At 58.7% G+C, this 19,889-nt stretch overlaps 1 protein-coding gene across 1 annotated transcript; it reads left to right on the top strand.

The window, feature by feature from the left end:
- On the top strand, positions 1-16,852 carry ZSWIM4 (zinc finger SWIM-type containing 4). The gene is made up of 14 exons (XM_081093263.1): positions 1-388; positions 2,476-2,677; positions 3,921-4,277; positions 6,044-6,192; positions 6,291-6,441; positions 7,259-7,426; positions 8,227-8,568; positions 9,158-9,295; positions 9,635-9,889; positions 10,340-10,475; positions 11,963-12,117; positions 12,905-13,068; positions 14,444-14,525; positions 14,902-16,852. The coding sequence occupies exons 1-14, from the start codon at positions 236-238 to the stop codon at positions 15,759-15,761; spliced, it is 3,312 nt and encodes a 1,103-aa protein (XP_080949389.1). The 5' UTR covers positions 1-235; the 3' UTR covers positions 15,762-16,852.
- Positions 16,853-19,889: the final 3,037 nt, after the last annotated feature.

Here is a 19,889-nt window from a genome sequence, read left to right on the forward strand (position 1 = left end):
GGGACGAGGCGGAGGATAAAGCGGCGGCCGAAGCTGCTTCATTGTTGTGAAGAGTCTTAAAGGGGCCGCATCACCCGGCCGGCCCGGCGCGCTGCGGGGGTGGGAGCAGCGGGGGTCCGGGTGCGGCCCAGCGTGGAGGAAGGACAGGAAGGCGGGTAGGGGTCGCGGGAGCCGGCGAAGCGGAGCGGGCATCGGACCGACCCCCCCTCAACAGGACCCGCCCCGGCCCCGGCCGATGGACCCCCCCGCGGCCAAGCGGAGTCGGAGCTGCCCCGCGGGACCGAAGGAGCGCGATGCCGGGGCCGGGGCCGTGCGCGGCCGGGGCCGACCCGAGACGCTGCTGGACCTCAGCGCCAAGCGAGTAGCCGAGAGCTGGGCCTTCGAGCAGGTGACCCAGAGGGGCGGGGGAGGGACGCACCCCCAGCCCCCTTTCCGGTAGTCCCCTCCCGCGGCCCAGCCCCCAGCCTCGGTACCTGCCCTGGTCCGAGAGAAATCTCCGAGATCCTAACCCTGCCCCGAGGCACCCGCTTATCTTCCCATTTCACTCCTTCAGACCTCATGACCCACTCTCATCCCTTCCCCGCCAGCCCTGCCCTCCAGCCCACAAGACCCAGGGATGCCCCCAGCGCCCTAGATCCCAACTCTTGACACTTCCTTCTCCTCCCCATGGTCCTCTCACAACCCCTTTCTTCCCATCTCATCCTAATCCCCCAGTAGAGCCCCCCATTCAATCCTCCTCTCTAGCTCCTACAAGTTGCCCCATTGGGGACACCCAGAGCACAGCTCCTAGAGACCCACAGTCCCCTAGTCCGGATCTCTGCCGGGTACCCCCAGTAGAGGACTCCCACTTCTGCAGATCTCGGCCTGAGACACCCCTTTAAGCTCCTCCAGGTCCTGTCCCCCCTCTCACGCCCAGTTTTTCTGGGATCACCTCCCACCTGGGGCTGCCGAGCCTCTCCTGATGGGCTCAGGGATTTCCCAAGTCCCCCTACTACTCACCCTTCTCTCTGCCCCCCACCTCCATCCCAGTCCTTCCGGAGGTCGGCAGCAGGGTTGGAGGTAGGCAGCAGGGTTGGAGGTAGGCAGCAGGGTTGGAGGTGGGCAGCAGGGTTGGAGGTAGGCAGCAGGGTTGGAGGTAGGCAGCAGGGTTGGAGGTAGGCAGCAGGGTTGGAGGTGGGCAGCAGGGTTGGAGGTGGGCAGCAGTGCTGGTCTTGGTCTGTGTTGTGATGGTACCTGAACAGGTGCACCTGGAACCCCGCCTCTATGGCTTCTGGGATTCTGACAGGATGCCCAGGGCTGGAGCCCTGATGTCCCCTTTTCCAGCCTCAGTGTGGGTGCCCCCGGAGCTGGAGATGTGGCCCAGACCAGACCGGACCCGATGAGCTCCCACGGGTTCTGCCCGGCTTTGGGAGGCCATTCTTTGCCCCTGGCCGCTCCCGAGTTAGGAAGCCTGCTGGGACTGACGGGCCTGGGCTGAGTGTGGATGGAGCATGCTCTGATTCATGGCCTGGAAAATCCCTCCTTAGTCATCTACCAACTGTCCCTGAGGCCTGGGCTAGTCACTGGCCCTCCCACTTCCTCCCCGAAACCCCGATCTGGGGGCTCTGGAGGGCCCCTGCCCCTTCATTGTGTGTGAGATGCCCAGAGTAATCTTAAAACCATATCTGGGACTCCATGTACCTGCCCTGGCCAGGCTGGGCACTAGGAAAGCTCTTGCCCCATAGAAGCTCATAGAATCTTCTGCAACCCGTTGGGAGTTGTGGTTTTCCTTCCCACTCGGAGGAAACTGGGGCACAGAGAGGTTGAGAAACTTGCCCAAGGTCACCCAGCCAGTGAGTAGCAAGCCTGGATTGGAACACAGGCTCGTCCAGCTCGGTTCATTGCCCAGAGCCCATGGGGGTGGCTAGGGCACCCCTCCCTTCCTGGGGGCCCTGGGAGCTGGGAACAGAGTCTGTGTTGGGAGTTGGAGCGCACCAGCTCTGGGACACTGAACAAGTGAATTCATTCATGTCTGAGCCTGAGATTCCTGGGGCCCGGACTGTAAATGTGATTAGTATTATTGGGATTTTGCTGTGAAAATTAAGGGAAATGGCATACATAGAGCTTTTAGCATAGCATAGGCTGAGAAAATATGGCCCTGGTCACTATTCTTAGAACTTTTATCTCTCTTTCTCCTGCCCTCTCAGGAGGCAGGACTGTCTTACATCAGGACCCTGGGACCTGATACCCAGGAGGAAAGTGGCAGAAAGTTCTAGAACATCAACTATGGGGCAGGGGTTATTATAAGCAATTTATGTAGATTGATGCATATTTAATCCTCACGATACCCAAGAGGCCAGTGCTGTGAGTATCCCCATCACGCTTGTGAAACCTGAAGCTCAGAGAGGCAAAGGGACTTGTCCAGGGTCATACAGATTATAAGTGGCAAAGCCAGGACGCAAGCTGAGGTCTCTAACCCCCTGGCCCTTCCTTCAGGTCGAGGAGCGCTTCTCCCGGGTGCCGGAGCCGGTCCAAAAGCGCATTGTGTTCTGGTCGTTTCCACGCAGCGAACGGGAGATATGTATGTACTCGTCCCTGGGCTACCAGCCTCCAGAGGGCGAGCACGACACCCGGGTGCCCTTCACCCGAGGGCTGCACCTGCTGCAGAGTGGGGCCGTAGACCGCGTGCTCCAAGTGGGTAAGCGCCCTTCCCGCGAGGCCTGGGCCGGAGGGTGGGTGGGGGGGTCCGGATCTCTGGGGAAGGTTGGACGAAATCCTGTGAATAAAGAGCAGGAATCTGCCGAGACCTCAGGCAGCGGGCTTAGCTGACGGGCCTGGAGGAAGGGTGTTGCGCCAGCTCAGTCAGCTTAGTTGGAGGGTGGGAAAGAGTTGCTGAGATGGGGAGGAGGGCAGGAGAATCTAAGCGGGAAATGAGGGGAGGTTCCATACCTCAGGCAGAGAGACCCGAGACCCAGGGGTGTGTTAGGCCTGAGGTCCAATAGAGCCAGAGGCAAGAATGGCACGAGGCCTCAGGCAGAGAACTCAGGTGGAGGTTGGGATCCTACCTAAGGCAACAAGGCTTAGGTGGAAGTCTGGTAGAAGGTTAGGATCAGCTGTGAGGGGTGGCCTTACACCTCAGGTATTGGGGTCCGGTGGAGGGGAGGGAGCAGGGCTGTAGAGTCACAGGTGAAAGATGATTCTAGACCTCAGGCAGAAGAGCTCAGAAGGGAACCAGTTAGAGCCAGAAAACAGGTTAGTCCTGGAACACATGGGGGAGGTCACGTCTCCCAGCTGGAGGCAGGGGCTTGGCCAAGATGACCCTCCCTAAACCCTGGCCCCCTTGCCTGGACATGGCCCCGCTGGCCACAGGCTCAGCCACCTCCGGCGGTATGAGGAAGCTGCCGTTTCCCCGCATGACGCAGCCGGGGCCGGCTGGGGCCTGAGCTGCCCAACCAGTCTGATGAGCCTGGCATCTGGGCTCCCCAGGGGCCAGGGAGGGGCAGGGGGTGATGGGGTGACCTGGCCTGCCACATCTGCCCCTCACCCCCAAGTGTCACAGGCCTTTGGCATCTTCCCAGGAAGTTACATGGCATCTAGACCCCCGCCTGTATCCATGGTAGCCCAAGAACTGAGAAAACCATCTTTAATATCACCTCTATGGTCACATGTATACGTGCGTTTATTTAGGCCTTACTGGATGCCAACAGTGTTCTTCTGAGCCCTTGCTAGCTATTAACTCATTTACTTCCCATTACAACTCTATGGAGGAGGATGTTGCTGTTTATTCTCATTTGACAGATGAGGAAACTGAGGCACAGAGAGGTTAGGTGACTTGCTCTGGGTTACTGAGCCACATTTGCACTCAGGTCTTGCTGTGCGCCGTGGAGGAGCATCCCCGGCCTCTGGGGTGACGCGGGGTGATGGTTGGGTGTTTGTCTTAGGGTTCCACCTGAGCGGGAACATCCGGGAGCCCGGAGGCCCCGGGGAGCCCGAGCGCCTCTACCACGTCTCCATCAGCTTCGACCGCTGTAAGATCACGTCTGTGAGCTGTGGCTGCGACAACCGTGACCTCTTCTACTGCGCCCACGTGGTGGCCCTGTCCCTGTACCGCATCCGGCACGCCCATCAGGTGGAGCTGCGGCTCCCCATCTCCGAGACGCTCTCCCAGATGAACCGGGACCAGCTGCAGAAGTTCGTGCAGTATCTCATCAGCGCCCACCACACCGAGGTGCTGCCCACTGCCCAGCGCTTGGCCGACGAGATCCTCCTCCTGGGCTCCGAGATCAACCTGGTGCATGGTAAGGGCACCTTGCGGTCTGATCAGGATGGCGAGGCTTCAGCTCACGGCCACCTCGCTTGCCGGGTGACAGAAGGGAACAGAATCCTCAGGTCCCCTTGACCCATGAGCAGGTGTGGAGGGAATACCACTGCCTGAGGTCAAGGCCACACACCTATTTTTATTTATTTTTTATTTTTTTTAAAGTATATTTTATTGATTTTTCACAGAGAGGAAAGGAGAGGGATAGAGAGTTAGAAACATCGATCAGCTGCCTCCTGCACACTCCCCACTGGGGATGTGCCCGCAACCAAGGTACATGCCCTTGACCGGAATGGAACCTGGGACCCTTGAGTCCGCAGGCTGATGCTCTATCCACTGAGCCAAACCCGTCAGGGCACACACACCTATTAGGAGGGAGATTCTGGATTCGATGTGGCCCTGGCCAGATGAATGGCTGAAATCAGCCAATTCAGAGAACGAGAGTTGAGGGAACAAATGGGAGGTCGGGCCTCGGGGTGAGGCTGTCCCAGATCACAGGTGCAGGCCTGAGTGTGGGTGGGTGAAGGACATGAAGGGTATGTCGGTGTCAGGTGTGGGTGCTGGTGGGAGACAGACAAGGTGTCATGAACTCTGGAAGGGTTTGGGGCTACACGGGACTGTGTTGTCTAACCATAACGGTGAGGAGAATGGAGCAGGATAAATGGTAGATAGATGGATGATAAGTAGGTGGAGACAGGGATGGATACTTGAGGGTGGGGGTGGGTGGATGCAGAAGTTCTTCATGATGAGCTGATGGTGTGGAAAAGCAGGTGGAGTGGGTGAGTGAATAGGTGATTAAGTAGGATGGTAGGTGAATGGGGAATTGGTGATAATTGGAGGTGGGGTGGGATGGGCTTTGATTGAGGGGGTTGTACACTGACGGTGGTGGACAGATACGCTTGGTGGAATATTGGGAGGACCAATGGGTGCATGGGTTGGGGGTCAGTTAATGGATGTATGGAAGGTGTTCATATGTGTGGACTGTTGTGTGGATGGATCAAGTGGGTGTAGGACAGATGGGTGGACTAATGGGGTGGTGGTTGTTTTGGGAGATACATATGAATGGATGGTTTGATGGAAGAAGAATAGATAGAAGGTTGGGGTTCGTTGGATGGGTGGATAGTGCGGTTGTGTGGATCAATGGATGAATTAGTGGATATTTTTGAGTGTTTGGTACAGATTAGCTGGAAAGACAAATATGGGTAGGTAGCTGGGTGGGTGGGCCAATGGGATGGGTATAGATAGGTGAGCAGGTGGGAGTATGGGTAAGGTGGATCCTTGACTAACGGGGTGGGTAGGTATGCGAAGGGTTATGGGTATATGGATGGATAAATGCATAGTATGACATGGGGGGTGGGGTAGACAGGTGAGTGGTCTAGATGTGGATGGGTGGATGATGCTTTGGGTAGCATGGATGGATGAGTAGAAGGGCAGGTGATGTTTCAGGTGGGATGGACCATTATCTTGGATGAATGGGTAAGTGGTGTTCTGGGTAAGATGGATGATCAGTAAATGGATGGATGAGCTAGAGATGTTTTAAGCAAGATGGATGGATGGATGGATAGGTAGGTAGCATTTTAGGTGAGATGGATGGATGGGTGGATGGGATGATGGTCAGACAGACGGACGGACGGATGGGTAGTTTTTCAGGTGGGATGGGTAGGATGGTTTGGAGGACTGAATGATGTCAGGGGCAGAGGCCCCCTCTCCCCAACCCAAACCTCAGCTTTCCTTCCCACCCCGCAGGTGCCCCAGACCCCACGGCAGGTGCAAGCATTGAGGATGCCAACTGCTGGCACCTGGATGAGGAGCAAATCCAGGAGCAGGTGAAGCAGCTGCTGTCCAATGGTGGCTACTATGGTGCCAGCCAGCAGCTGCGCTCCATGTTCTGCAAGGTGCTGTGTGGGCATGGCGTGCACAGCAGGGCTGCAGGGGGCTGGAAGACACTGGTGCCAGCACCCCACCCCTTCCTCACCAGCCTGTCCCCATGCAGATTCGAGAAATGCTGCGAATGCGGGACTCCAACGGGGCGCGCATGCTGATCCTCATGACGGAGCAGTTTCTGCAGGACCCGCGCCTGGCCCTGTGGCGGCAGCAGGGCGCCGGCATGACAGACAAGTGCCGGCAGCTGTGGGACGAGCTGGGTAAGGCCCGGCCCTGGAGCGGGGCAGGCACCAGGACTGGGCATTAGATCTTGCCCTCCCCTGAGATTGAGGTCTGGCCCCCGAGTCCTTCCTCTTCATTCGCACCTCTGAGGTACCAGGCACTCACTATACTGATGGCTGGAGCAGCAGCAAGAAACAGGTTAAAGACCTGCCCTCATGAAGCTGGCGCCCTGTAGGGAGACAGATGAGAAAATACTGCAGACCCGTTAGGCCAGGGGTGGGCACACCTTTTCTATAAGGACCAGGTAGTCAGTAGTTTCAGCTTTTGGGGCCATCGGCTCTCTGTAGCGACTCCCCAGTTTTGCCTCTCGCAGTGGAAAAGCAGCCACAAACAAACGTAACTGAATGGGCATGGCAGAATTCCCATAAGACTGTTTTTACAGACACTATTTATTTGGATCTCACAAGTCACAAAATAGTCTGTGGATTTCCCCGTCACCACCATTAGATAGCGTAAGAGTACGTTTATCTCACAGGCTGTTGGAGAACGGGTGGACTCTCCAGGGGCCGTGCTTTGCTGACCTCCGATAGGCGGCGATCAGCACTGGGGAGGTGGGGGCGGTGAGAGAAGTCCCAAGGCCTGGGTTTGAATCCTTCCGACTTCCTGGCTGTGTGACCTTGAGCCAGTGACTTTGCCTCTCTGTGCCGCAGTTTTCTTGCCTGTAACGTGAAGAGGCCATTAGTTGCAACTTCAGAGGCCCGGGTGAGGGTGGAGCAGAGTCGCGCACCGCACGCGGCAGGCGGTCCGGAAATGGTGCCGCTACTGCTGACATGAGCGTTGAACCTCCCTCCCCAGGGGCCCTGTGGGTGTGTGTAGTCCTGAGCCCCCACTGTAAACCGGAAGAGCGGGCGAGCTGGCTCCAGCTGCTTGGCAAGTGGGACAAGTTGGACGTGTGCCCGCTGGAAGAGGGCAACTACTCTTTCAACGGTCCAAGCCTGCAACCTACCGCAGCCCTCAACCCAGGTAGGAGAAGGGTCCCTGCCATACCCAAAACCATGGCCTCTGCAGTGCCCTACCTCCCCATCTGGTGCTCTGGGGGAGGAAGAGGAGGCCCCCACCCTTGCCTGCCCTGCCCTCCAGGAGGGAGGGAGTGCCCAGGGCAAGGCAGTGGGGAGCCCAAGGGACAGTGCTGTGGAATGCTTGAGACACCTGTAGTTCTGGCTGTTCTCCTAATTTAGCCTCCTCCTGGCAGTGGAGGCGGGCGTGGGGGGAACAAGCAAAGAAAGATATTAAGAAAAAAGAGGCAGGAATGAAAGGAAAGAGACAGGAGGAGAGAGCGAGGAAGGGGGCATGGGGAGAGACATAAAGAGAAAAAAAGAGTAAATGTGCCCTAACTGGTTTGGCTCAGTGGATAGAGCGTCGGCCTGCGGACTGAAGGGTCCCAGGTTCGATTCCGGTCAAGGGCATGTACCTCGGTTGCGGGCACATCCCCAGTAGGGAGTGTGCAGGAGGCAGCTGATCGATGTTTCTCTCTCATCGATGTTTCTAACTCTCTATCTCTCTCCCTTCCTCTCTGTAAAAAACCAATAAAATATATTTAAAAAAAAAAAAAAGAGTAGAATGTGAGGAATAGAAAGATGGACAGAAAGACAGTTATTCAACCTCGGTGTTCAACACGCACACCCACACGTGCACCTTGGAAAGGCTGCTGGAAGGACATGGCACATGTCCACCGGTGCACCCAGAGTGTAGCCCCAAGTGGCACTCTTTGTGGGGAGCCGGCCATGACCCCGCTGCTAGGCCATGCTGGACCTCTCCCACAGGCCCGGAGGAGGAGGTGGCTGCAGGTTCCCGCCACACCGTGTTTGGCCGAGCCCTGCAGGCTGGGTCGCTGCATTGGAGTGACCCCCATCTTCAGAGGATCCTGGCCAGTGACTGCTATGGCCCCAGCCTCACAGGCCATGTGGGCAGCGACAAGGCAACCTTTGACCCCCAGGGCCGCCCCCTCTGGCTGGGGGAGCCATTCCCCACTGCTTGTGCCCGGGTGGACACCCTGCGTGCCCATGGATACCCCCGCCAGGCCCTGCGGCTAGCTGGAGCCATCGTCAACACACTCCGGCTACAGCGGCGGCATCAGCTGGAGAGCTACAAGCAGCAGAAAAAAGGTGGGCGCCAATATTATCATGAGGTCCTGGGGCTGTCGGCACAGGTGCCAACTGCTGGAGGCTGTGGCAACCCAGGGGGTCTGTGGGTACCACTGAAGGTCCCACCGGGAAAACCAAACCACCATAGGTGTCTTGAGCATACAGGAATTTAATGCAGGGGATCGAGGGCTCACAAAGCCACTGGAGGGGATGCAGACTTAAAGTCAGGAAGCCGCTGCCTGAGTTCAAGAACTTGAACTTCAGAAGCACAGTCAGCGCAGCAGCCGGCAGCCTCCACGGGGCAGTTCGCACGAGAAACCCAGAAGCTGCTGGTTGGCTTCTCAGGTGGTGGGGTTAGGGGTTGGGAGGGGGAGTGACACTGGTTGGAAGTCGTACCCAGTTCCTCCGGGTGTCCTGCCAGGCCTGGGAGTGGCTGTGGGACAGGAAGCCAGAGGGCTGGAGAGGTGACCGCTGCTGCAGAGAGCGAGGGGCAGAGAAGATGACCACTGGGTGGGCAGGCACTGGGTGGCTGGTTGGGGGTTCAGAGAGAGAAAGCCCCCCAGGGGCTAAAGAGGATGTGTGGGCATTGAGCCCCACTTCCGGCCTGCAGAGCTGCTACAGAAAGGCTCCACCTGCATCACCAACACGGAAGGATGGGTGGGTCACCCCCTGGACCCCGTCGGCTGCCTCTGCAGGGCACTCCTGGAGGCCTGTCGCCTGGAGGAAGATACCCTTGCCCTTTACTCAGGTACCCACACTGGGGTCCCCTGGAGGAGGTGGGGCAATCCCTACCTCTCTGGTTAAGCCCCCTGGCTCAGTACCCCTAGAAAACGAGGTTACACCCTCACCCTAGCTGTAACCTCCTCCCCGCCTCTCTTAGTGCAAGGAGCCAGTGGGCTTCACTTCTGACAGTGCGGCCACTGTAAGCCTATCTGCTGCTTGAAAATGGCCCAGCCCCTGGTCGGTGCTGGGAGCAGCTGGACTCCCCTATACCATGTACCCTCAGTCTCCATGCCTGGTGTGAAGGGCCATTGGGGTCCCAGAAAAGGGGTCCCCCTCCAGCATCTTTAGTGCCGGTCTCCCACAGACGCGGGCCCCGAGAAGCGGAAGGTGGCCTACCAGCACGTGCAGGTACCCGGGAGCTCTGGGGAGTCCTACCTGGCGCTGGCACTGGAGGTGGCACTGCTGGGCCTGGGACAGCAGCGGGCCCTGCCCGAGGGGCTGTACGCCCAGGACAAGGTGGTGCGCAACGAGGAGCAGCTGTTGGCGCTGCTGGAGGAGGTGGAGCTGGACGAGCGGCTGGTGCAGGTGCTGCGCAAGCAGGCGGGGCTGCTCCTGGACGGTAAGGCCCGCCCCATGCCCGGTGTTCGGTCTTTTGGTCCTTTCCCTCATCATTTCCTAAAGGATGAGATCCCTGGCGCGTTCTGGCAGCCGGTAACTGCTGCGAGTGGTGCGGTCCGGCTCCCTGCCCACCTGGGAGTCAGTGAGCCAAGTCGCTGATGCCCAGCTGACTTCACTGGCTCTGCCCACGGTCCTGCCTTATGAGGCCTCACTCTGCATCTGAGACCTGCCCTCCCAGGGCTGCCCAGGGTTTCCTCCTTTCGAATTTCCCAGGGCTTTTCTGTCTCAGCCCGGTGTCCCCATGCCCAGGACCTCTCCCGCCCCTAGTCCCTGCCACTCTGTCCTGGGGTCTGCCCATTCCCTCCTCAGCCCGGGGTCTGGAGAGGCCTGGGGAGAGGCAGAAGGACAGAAGTGAGCCCACCTGGGGGCTGAGCTCAGGCTGTCCCTGCAGGGGGTCCCTTCAGCGGCTTCGGAGAAGTGCTGTTCCGGGAGAGCGTGCCCATGCACACCTGTGCGTGCTACCTGTTCACCGCCCTGCTACCCCACGACCCCGACCTGGCCTACCGCCTGGCGCTTCGGGCCATGAGGTAAGGACAGGCAAATGGCTGGGGACTGCCCGGTGGGCCAGAAGGATTGGGGGATGGGAGGCAGGCTCACAGCCCCATCCTCCTCCCACATTCACAGCCTTGACATTTCAGTCTGACCTCGCGCTGGCATTCCAGGCTTCCTATTAAACAAGTGTATAATATTATTTTGAATTTGAGAGACATTCCCTTGGCAACAAAAGTCAGAGTACTGCCCTGGCTGGTTTGGCTCAGTGGATAAGAGCGGTTCTCAACCTGTGGGTTGCGACCCCTTTGGCGGTCAAACAACCCTTTCCCAGGGGTCGCCTAAGACCATCCTGCATATCAGATATTTACATGACGATTCATAACAGTAGCAACATGACAGTTATGAAGTAGCAACAAAAATAATTTTATGGTTGGGTCACAACATGAGGAACTGTATTTAAAGGAACAGAAGGTTGAGAACCACTGGGATAGAGTGTTGACCTGCAGACTGAAGGGTCCCAGGCTCGATTCCGGTCAAGGGCATGTGCCTTGGTTGCGGGCACATCCCTAGTGGGGGTGTGCAGGAGGCGGCTGATGGATGTTTCTCTCTCATTGATGTTTCTAGCTCTCTATCCCTCTCCTTTCCGCTCTGTGGAAACTCAGTGAAAGACATTTTTTTTTAAAAAAAAAAGAGTACTTTTCTAGGCCGGTTTGTCCCAACATACCTAAGCAGTGTTCCCACTTTTTTTTTTATTGATTTCAGAGTGGAAGGGAGAGGGAGAGAGATAGAAACATCAATGATGAGAGAGAATCATTGATCGGCTGCCTTCTGCATGCATCCTATTGGGGATTAAGCCTGCAACCTGGGCATGTGCCCTTGACCGGAATCGAATCCGGGACCCTTCAGTCCGCAGCCCAACGCTCTATCCACTGAGCCAAACCAGCCAGGGCTGTTCCCACTGTCTTATGAAGAGTTGAGATTTCTGCAAATCTGTCATTGGAAATTGGAAGTTGGTCCTCCTTTTACGCCGATGACACGACACGCTCTGTGCCTAAGCTTTGCCCCTTGTTTTCACTGCGCATTGTATCTTCGAGGCTTGGTTGTACCACATCGCACATGAACCACCGTGAGGATGCTTCCTAAGAGAACCAATCTGGATAGACATTTATGCTGTTGAGAAAAACAACATTACAGTGAATTATCTTTTATCATTTCACACGTGTACCCGTCGATCACAGAAGCAGAATTTTGTAAAATCCTTTCAGGAGACACAATCCCATCATCTCTTTATCAGCCACAGGGCCTTGGTACGTGAAAAAAGCATTGTTTATTTAACCAAACCCCGAGTGATGGACATAACAACACTGCAGTGAGCATCGTGCGCACACACCCATCTTCCTGGCTGCTCGGGGCTTTGCTGCCTCAGGGGGGAGGCTCCAGCTGCGGCCGGAGGCCTCTCTCCTGGGAAGGATGGAGACTCAGGCCTTGCCTCACCATGGGCTGTCTTCTTGCTTCACCCCAGGCTGCCTGTACTGGAGACAGCACTTCCGGCGGGCGGTCCTCACCCCAACCCACTGGACTCCGTCATGAGTAACCGCTTCCCCCGCTGGTTCATCCTGGGCCACCTGGAGACGCGCCAGTGCGAGCTGGCCTCCAGCATGCTGACCGCGGCCAAGGGTGAGGAGGACGCCGCCCTCGCCCCCTGTCCTCTGCCTCTCCTTCCTCCTCTCCTTTGTTCCTTCCTCCCTCTTTCTTGTCCTTTTATCAAATTCCACTAGTTTTCCTGGAGCACTTTTTAGATGGACCAAGACTGGGGCAGGGGCTAAGGATGCCGTAGTAAACAAAACTCCCAAATCCCGCGCCCTGTGGTGTTACATTCTAGTGGGGCAGACAGACAATAAACAAGGCGAAGAGGATAGTTATGCAGTAAGTGGGGAGGTAACAAGTGCGCCAAGGAGGATAAAGCACATCCATATTTCTCTCTGCCTTCCACTGTCTCTAAAAAATCAATGGAAAAATATCGTCGGGTGAGGATTAAAACAAACAAATTAATATTCGTGTAGCTTTTGCCATGCTAAAGCCTTTACTGGTATGGCCCTATGAGGCAGCTACTATTCCATTAGTATTACTCATTGCACAGATGGGGCAGCCAAGGCACAGAGAGGTGAAGTGACTTGCTCAGGGTCACACAGCAAGGCAGGGATTTGAACCCTGGCATTCTGATTCCAGAATCCATCCTCTTGACCATTAGGCATCTAGCAGGTTCCTAAGTGGCTTCTTCCCACTGGAAGCAGAGGAAGGCAGAGGAGAGAAGGGGGGTGGGAGTGCAAAGAGTGGTCGGGGTCTTCACAGATGGTTGCCAGGTTCGTGACCCTCCATGCTCACACCTGTGCACCTGTGTGGAGGGAACCTGCATGAACTGCCTGGTGTAACCGTGGTGCCAATGTCCCTCCCCTTCCCCCAGGAGACCCCAAATGGCTACACACAGTATTGGGCTCCATCCAGCAGAATATCCACTCTCCAGCCTTGCTCTTCAAGCTGGCACAGGATGCCTGCAAGACCGCCACCCCGGCCAGCACACCACCGGACACCACCCTGCTGGGCATTGCACTGGAGCTGGGCCTGCAGGTGAGGGCCCCCGGGAGGATGGGGACGGGGGTGCGGCCTGTGGGTAGGGCCAGGATGTGAGCGGCCACAGGAAGGCAGAGTCTGTAAGTTCTGGGAGGGGGAGAATGAGGTTATCAGTGGGGTGGGCCTATGAATTAGACTCAGTGGCTGAGTCTGAAGGTGAGAATCTACCTCTGAGGGTGTGGCTGAGGAGGAGGAGGAGGGTCCTGGAACCTGCTGGTGAGAGGGTGGGCCACAGAGGGAGCAGAGCCTAGGGGTTCTGGCCTTGGAAATGAGGCCTGGGGCTGGTGTGCTTAAGGTTAAGGACCATGGGTGGGTGGGGCTGAGGCGGGGAGGGGGGGGGGCGCGGGGGGGACAGCAAAGCCTGCCAATAAGAGGTGGGGCTTCAGGGGAACCCAGCCTAGAAGTCACCATTGAGGGTCTGGGTTTGGAGGAAGGTCTTGAAGCTGAGGAGCTGCCTCTGGGGTGAGGTCTGTGGTTGACAGTCATGGGGCCTGTGGCGGAGTGTCCGGCCACCCCCAGGGGCCAGGCCATCTGGCTCTGGTGAGGCAGAGGCCAGCATGCTTGGGTGTAGCCTGTAGGTGAGGAGCCAGCTGCAGGCTGTGTGATGTGGAGGTAGTAGGCAGGGCCTCAGAGGGTGACCTAGTAAATGAGGGAATAAGGTACGGCCTGGGGCAGGCTTGCAGGGTGGGGTGGGATCTTCCCAGGTAAACTAGAAAGCAAGGGGCCCTCAGGGGCAGAATTAGCCAAAAACAATTTCCTGAGGGGACTGGAGTCATTGGGGGATGTGGAGGGGGCAGGACAAGGGTGGAGCTCTAGACAGGAGACCCTCTGCTTAGGAGCTTCCAGAAGGCAGAGCCCACCAGATAGGACTGGGGATGGGACGTGAGGGGAGAGGCCAGCAAGGAAGGTGCTTATTGGGGGTGAGAGCTGAAGAAGGTGGGACCTGTGCAGCAGGTGCTCTGTTGGGGATCACGGGGGAAGTGTGGGCATGAAGCATGGAACTTTCTGGAGAGAAGGAATGGGTCAGCTTCTTGTCCAGAGTAGGATGCATGGGGGCCTCCACAGAACAACAATAGCAGTAATAGTACTGGCTGACGTTAGCCGAGCACTTTGAGGCAACAGGCACTGTGCAAAGAGCATTACTACGTAATCTCACTTCTCACAACCCTATGCAGTAGGTAAGATTTTTATCCCCACTTTACAGATGAGTAAACTGAGACTCCCGAGAGGTGAAGCCATTTGCCCAGACTGTATGGCTCACTGAGTCAGCCCCTAACTTCTGTCTTCCTGGGCCCCTAAGGATCCCAGTCTCTCTCCCTCAGCCAGCCTGAAGTTTTGGGTGACCTCTTTCTGTCCCGTTTCACCCCTGCAGGTGATGCGGATGACCCTGAGCACCATGACCTGGCGGCGAAGGGAGATGGTGCGCTGGCTGGTCAGCTGTGCCACGGAGATTGGTGAGAGTCCCCAAGGGGACCTGCCACCCATCTCTTCATGGAACCAGATGGGCACAAGAGGGAAGGAGAGACTTTCCTCTCCATCGAGCCTGCGCTCAGAGCTAAGCCCGGAGGGAATGTTGGGCAGAGGGACTGTGCTGGACAGAAGCTAAATGGCTTGGAGAGGGCCATTGGCACCAAAGCCCCCCACATACACAGTCCCAGGGGCCTGCTGTGCCCTGTTCTTTTGGGAGGGGGAGGCTACAGCAGGGGTGAACAGCTAGGGAATGTGTCTCCAGCCCTGCTGCTGGGGATGGAGATACTGGGGTAACCCGTGGACACATGTCCGCATTCCGGCCCCTCTCCCTGACCCGTTTCACCATCTCGCCTTCCCCAGGTCCGCAGGCTCTGATGAACATCATGCAGAACTGGTTCTCCTTATTCACGCCGGTGGAGGCGGCCACCATCGTGGCAGTGACGGGCACCACCCACGCCACGCTACTGCGGCTGCAGCTGGATGCGCCCCGGCGGGAGGAGCTCTGGGCCTGCGCCCGCGCCCTGGCCTTGCAGTGCGCCATGAAAGACCCGCAGAACTGCGCCCTGCCCGCTCTCACCCTGTGTGAGAAGAACCACGCAGCCTTCGAGGCGGCCTACCAGATTGTGCTGGACGCAGCGGCCGGCGGCCTGGGCCATGCCCACCTCTTCACCGTGGCCCGCTACATGGAGCACCGCGGCCTGCCTCTGCGGGCCTACAAGCTGGCCACGCTGGCCCTGGCACAGCTCAGCATCGCCTTTAACCAGGACAGCCACCCCGCTGTCAATGACGTCCTCTGGGCCTGCTCGCTCAGCCACTCGCTGGGCCGGCACGAGCTTTCGGCCATTGTCCCGCTCATCATCCGGAGCATCCACTGCGCCCCGATGCTGTCCGACATCCTCCGCCGCTGGACCCTCTCGGCGCCCGGCCTGGGTCCCCTGGGGGCTCGCCGGGCAGCCAAGCCACTGGGCACCGACCGGGCGCCTCTCTGCCAGCTCCTGGACGCTGCGGTGGCAGCCTACATCAACACCAGCCACTCCCGCCTCACGCACATCAGCCCACGACACTATGGTGACTTCATCGAGTTCCTGGGCAAGGCCCGAGAGACCTTCCTGCTGGCGCCTGACGGGCACCTTCAGTTCACCCAGTTCTTGGAGACCCTCAAGCAAACGTACAAGGGCAAGAAGAAGCTCATGCTGTTGGTGCGGGAGCGTTTCGGCTGAGGGGCGCCTGGCAGGTGGTGGGCAGGGTCGCCCGTGGCTCCTGCTCCTGTGCCGCCCACTCTGCATCGGGCGCCTGGACGGGAGGTCCAGGGGCATCTCAGTATTGAGTCAGGGAAGGAGCCCCGCTGGAGCCAGGTGGTCTTGCCTGCCATCCCCCCAGCTGGACGTGGGATTGGGGGTGGTGTCCTGCCACGTGCGTGCCTAGGATTATGCGAGCGAGTGTGCGAGACACAAGGATCAGAAGCCATACCACCACCAGGGGCCTAGAAGGGGGGTAGCTGGTATGGCCTCACTTGGGTACCCCAAAAGCAATAGCAAGCTCCCCCTCCCCAAACTCACAGGCCTGGCTTGGGCTCCAGGAAACTGGGAGGCAGGACTTTCCAGAAACTGGCTCTCAGTCAATGTAGCAGACCCCCCCCCCCCCTCACACACACACACACACCCTACGCTGGGTGGCCAGGGGACTTGTTAAAGCATCTAAATCTCCTCTGTACCCCCCTCTCACTGCCTCAGGAGCCCCCTCCAGGGTATCCAGCCAGGGCCAATGGCTCATCCCCACTGAAGGATTTAAAGAGGCCTCAGGCCTCGGCCACATACCTCAACCCCCATCCGGCCAGGACTCCCATTCCTGTGGGTACTGGGGTCCCAGGATGGACCAGGGGGAGGAGGGGTCATTGCTTCTCCTCCCCTTACCTGCTAGTCACTGGACATACAACTCAGGAACTGAGCCACGCTCACACTGTCCTCCAGACCTGGAGACGGCACAGGGAGCCAGGGACTCCCCACCCCAAATTCGGCAAGGAAAGCGCGGCTGGCCTCTGGGCATCTTCTGGCTCTGCCTCTCCCTCTCTCCTCCTGTCTCCCTCTCCGCCCCTTCACCTTGCCCTCCCTTTCCGTTTCCTCTCCATCTAGCCTGCCCTCTGTCTAAGCCCCAGCTGCTGTCCTTTTGGCCTCCCTACTGTCCCCCCATCCTTTCCCTCTTGTAATTAAGGACAAAAGACCACATGATTTTATAACTGTGTTTTTTTCTATTTATTGAACTGTATAATGTATTTTCCTTTTCCTTTTTGTTTTTTAAAGATTGAACACAGCTTTCTCTTTGAGACCGGGGTGTGTGTTTCCCTGCCCGCCCACCCCCAAACAGGGCCCTCCGCCTTTCTCTCCATAGGAAATCTCCAGCCTCGACTGTGGGCACAGGAGTGGGCAGGAACATTTCCATTTTACAGGCGAGAAGACGGGGGCTCCAAAGTTTAAGGAAAGGGCATCCATTTCAGGAAGACACAAAAGTCTGATTTCGGACCCTGCTGGGCTGCGTGGCTGCTGTGCTGCTGGGACTCGCCACTAGGGGGCGCCCTGGCTCCAGATGCCTGCTGTTCGGGATCCTTGTCTTCAAGAGACGGGGGGGGTGGGGGGGGGGCCGGGGGTGCTGGGTGCAGCTGGGTGAGGAAGTCATCCCCACCCAAAGGTGGGGACACTGCCTTTATGTCCCAAAGAGTGGGGCTCTGGCCAAAAAGAGGCGGTGGGCGCGGCCCGTGAGGGCGCCGACCCCGCGGATGAGCCTTCCAGCCCCCAGAGAGGGGCGCGGGGACAGCGCGCGGGCCCCCGCTCACCGGCCCTCGCGGCTCCCCAGGAGCAGGAATCCCCTCGGCGCCCGCCGGCCTTTAGAGAAGGAAGGGCGGTGTGGGTCACGGTCAGAGCCGGGCCGCCGGGGACAGGCTTCCGGGAGAGACGGGGCGGGCCGGCGCCAGAGGGGCGCTGTGATTGGCCCGCGACCCCGCCCTGTGCGAGGGCCCATTGGAGGCGGCCCCGCCCCCGCCCCGCCCCGCGTGTGCCCGCAGGTATGTGAGGGCGGCCGGGTCGGCGCCAGAGCGCCTCCTGGAGGCCTGGGACCAGCCGCCTCCAACTGCTGTCCTCAGACCGGGGCGCCCCTTAACTAAGGTTCTCAAAGTCACCCAGTGTCCCCCTTTCCTCATGCACACACCTCAAGCCCGAAGTCGCCACCAGCATCTGGATACCAGGCACCCCGATTGTTACCCCCGACTGAGGTCTCCCTCATGTCTCAGTCACCCCCCAGATGCCACTTGCTCAAGACCCCAGGTCCCAGTTATCTCTGAACGCTCGGGGTCAGCCTGCACCACCACCACCTGAGGTTGGGGTCCATCCCCCCTTGGCCCCGGGATGGAATCATCACCCCATCTAGGTCCCTCTAGAAAAGCTTACCCTGTCAACACATCGGCCCCCAAAAGTCAGTCCCCTCTAGTCCAGGGTTTCCTTTGGTCACTCCCCCATCCCCAGGACACCCCTCAAGGTCACTTTCCCATCCCCAAGGCACCGTCCACCCTGGTAACTAAATTGCCACCTTCCTCGGAACTGGTGCAGAGGCGATGGGACCCTGTGAGGCCAGGAGCATGGGGGCCAGTTAAACTGGGGCTGATTCAACCTCCTCACCCAAAACGCTGCAACTCCAGGGATGAAAGGCAAGAGTCACAAACCACCAGACCTTCAGGAATAAGGCGGGGCAGGTTTTATTTAATTGGACACTAAACACAACACAGCACAGATCGCCCCAAGCCTGTGTCTGCCCCTGGCAGAGGTGGGGAAGGGGCACCCTGGGCCAGCCTGACAGCCTGGAGCTTCACGCTGCTCTTGCATGCTCTGGGGCCACCCCAGGACTGAGCAGGCCTGCTCGTGTCCTTCCGGTCCTCCACAGGGGCCTCATGCCCACCCTGTGTGCCCGTGGGTGTCACGGCGCCTCCCTCAAGACAGAAGCTGCAGAACCCAGGTGGAAGGGGTCAGGCACGTTCACGTCAGGCCAGTCTGGTTCCGGAAGTCTGGAGTTGGCATTTAACGGTCTGAGGGCCCAAGGCAGTTTCCTCTTGGGTAACTGGCTGCTGGGAAGGTGTGGCCCAGCCCGTGCCCCCACCAGGCTTGGGAGAGGAGGGGCCAAGGCTCCAGGCCCAGAGGGTCACCCAGGCGGGGACACAGCTGGCTTCCCTTTTTCATGGAAGGGCCACCCACTGTCCTCCTCGGGAACACAGCCCAGCTGGAGGGAGGACTGTGGGGGTCTCCAAGAGCAGAGTTGGGGGAGGGGGCCTGGAGCAGGCGCTGAGTCCACCCACCCCATCCCGCCCCAACCCTCCCCAAGTCCCTCCGCAGACACAAGTGTAGATCTGGGTCCTCCTCTCTTCCCCCAGACATCAGCCCATCCAGGGAAGGCAGGGGCCACAGGCTCCTAGGGGGCTTGACTCCTGTTCCTGCTGAACTGAGCCAGTCTGTACAAATCAACTGTGTTTCAGCTCAGTAGGCACGGGAGGCAGAGCCCAGGGAAGCCAGGCGGCAGAACAGGCTGGGAGAGGCAGCAGAGCTGGCGGAGATGAGGGCTCCGGGGGGCGGAACTTAGCCACTGTGAACATGACTTGGTGCAGACCCTGCTCACAAGCAGCTAAGCCCTGCTGCCCAGGCCAGATGCAGGCAGCAAGGGCCTCTCTGCCACCTCATCCCCTGGCAGTGTCCTTGGTGGTGGTGGTGGTGCTGATGCTGGTGATGGTGACGGCCCCGGAGATTGGGCTCAGGGTCGATTGGAAATCCCTGGCAATGTGATTTGTGACAGGCAGCAAATCCCATCCCCAGGAACCCCAGCCGGCCATGGCACAGGGGTAGGGAGGCACTGGACAGGGCCATCAGCTGGTACCTGGGGGAGAGAGCAAAGGAGATATGAGATTTGAGAACATCTGCCCTCCCGGTCCTGACTGCTGCTATCCTCTGGGGCCTTGCAGGGACACCCTCTCCCACGTGCACCAGCAGCTGAATGGAGAGCGGGACCACCAGGCTGGACTCCTCCGACCCAGCCATGCCCACTGTCCCAGGCTCAGAGAGGGAGAGATGCCAGGAGAGTCCCAGGCCCAGAGGGGCTGCAGGGACTGCCAGAGGCAGGTCTCCACCTCTCCACTGGCCCATTCCCACCCCTCCTCCCCATGATCACCACTGAGCCCTGGGCAGGCTAAATGGGGCCATGGGGAGAGGAAGCCGAGGAGGTGGCGGGCAGGCAGTTAAGGAAGTGATCTCACCCCAGCTGGCGCCACTTCCTAGAAGCATGAAGGGTAGGAGGAAACCACCAGGGCCTCCCCC

Source organism: Myotis nattereri (assembly GCF_964212035.1).
Source record: "Myotis nattereri genome assembly, chromosome: 5".
NCBI lineage: Eukaryota > Metazoa > Chordata > Mammalia > Chiroptera > Vespertilionidae > Myotis > Myotis nattereri.

What these genes read in the sequence shown, in the direction of transcription:
- ZSWIM4 (XM_081093263.1), top strand. Translation starts at nt 236, where the DNA reads ATGGACCCCCCCGCGGCCAAGCGGAGTCGGAGCTGCCCCGCGGGACCG. An exon ending in AGAGCTGGGCCTTCGAGCAG is followed by an intron (nt 389 to 2,475) that starts GTGACCCAGAGG and finishes CCCTTCCTTCAG; the next exon opens with GTCGAGGAGCGCTTCTCCCG. An exon ending in TACCCTTGCCCTTTACTCAG is followed by an intron (nt 9,296 to 9,634) that starts GTACCCACACTG and finishes GGTCTCCCACAG; the next exon opens with ACGCGGGCCCCGAGAAGCGG.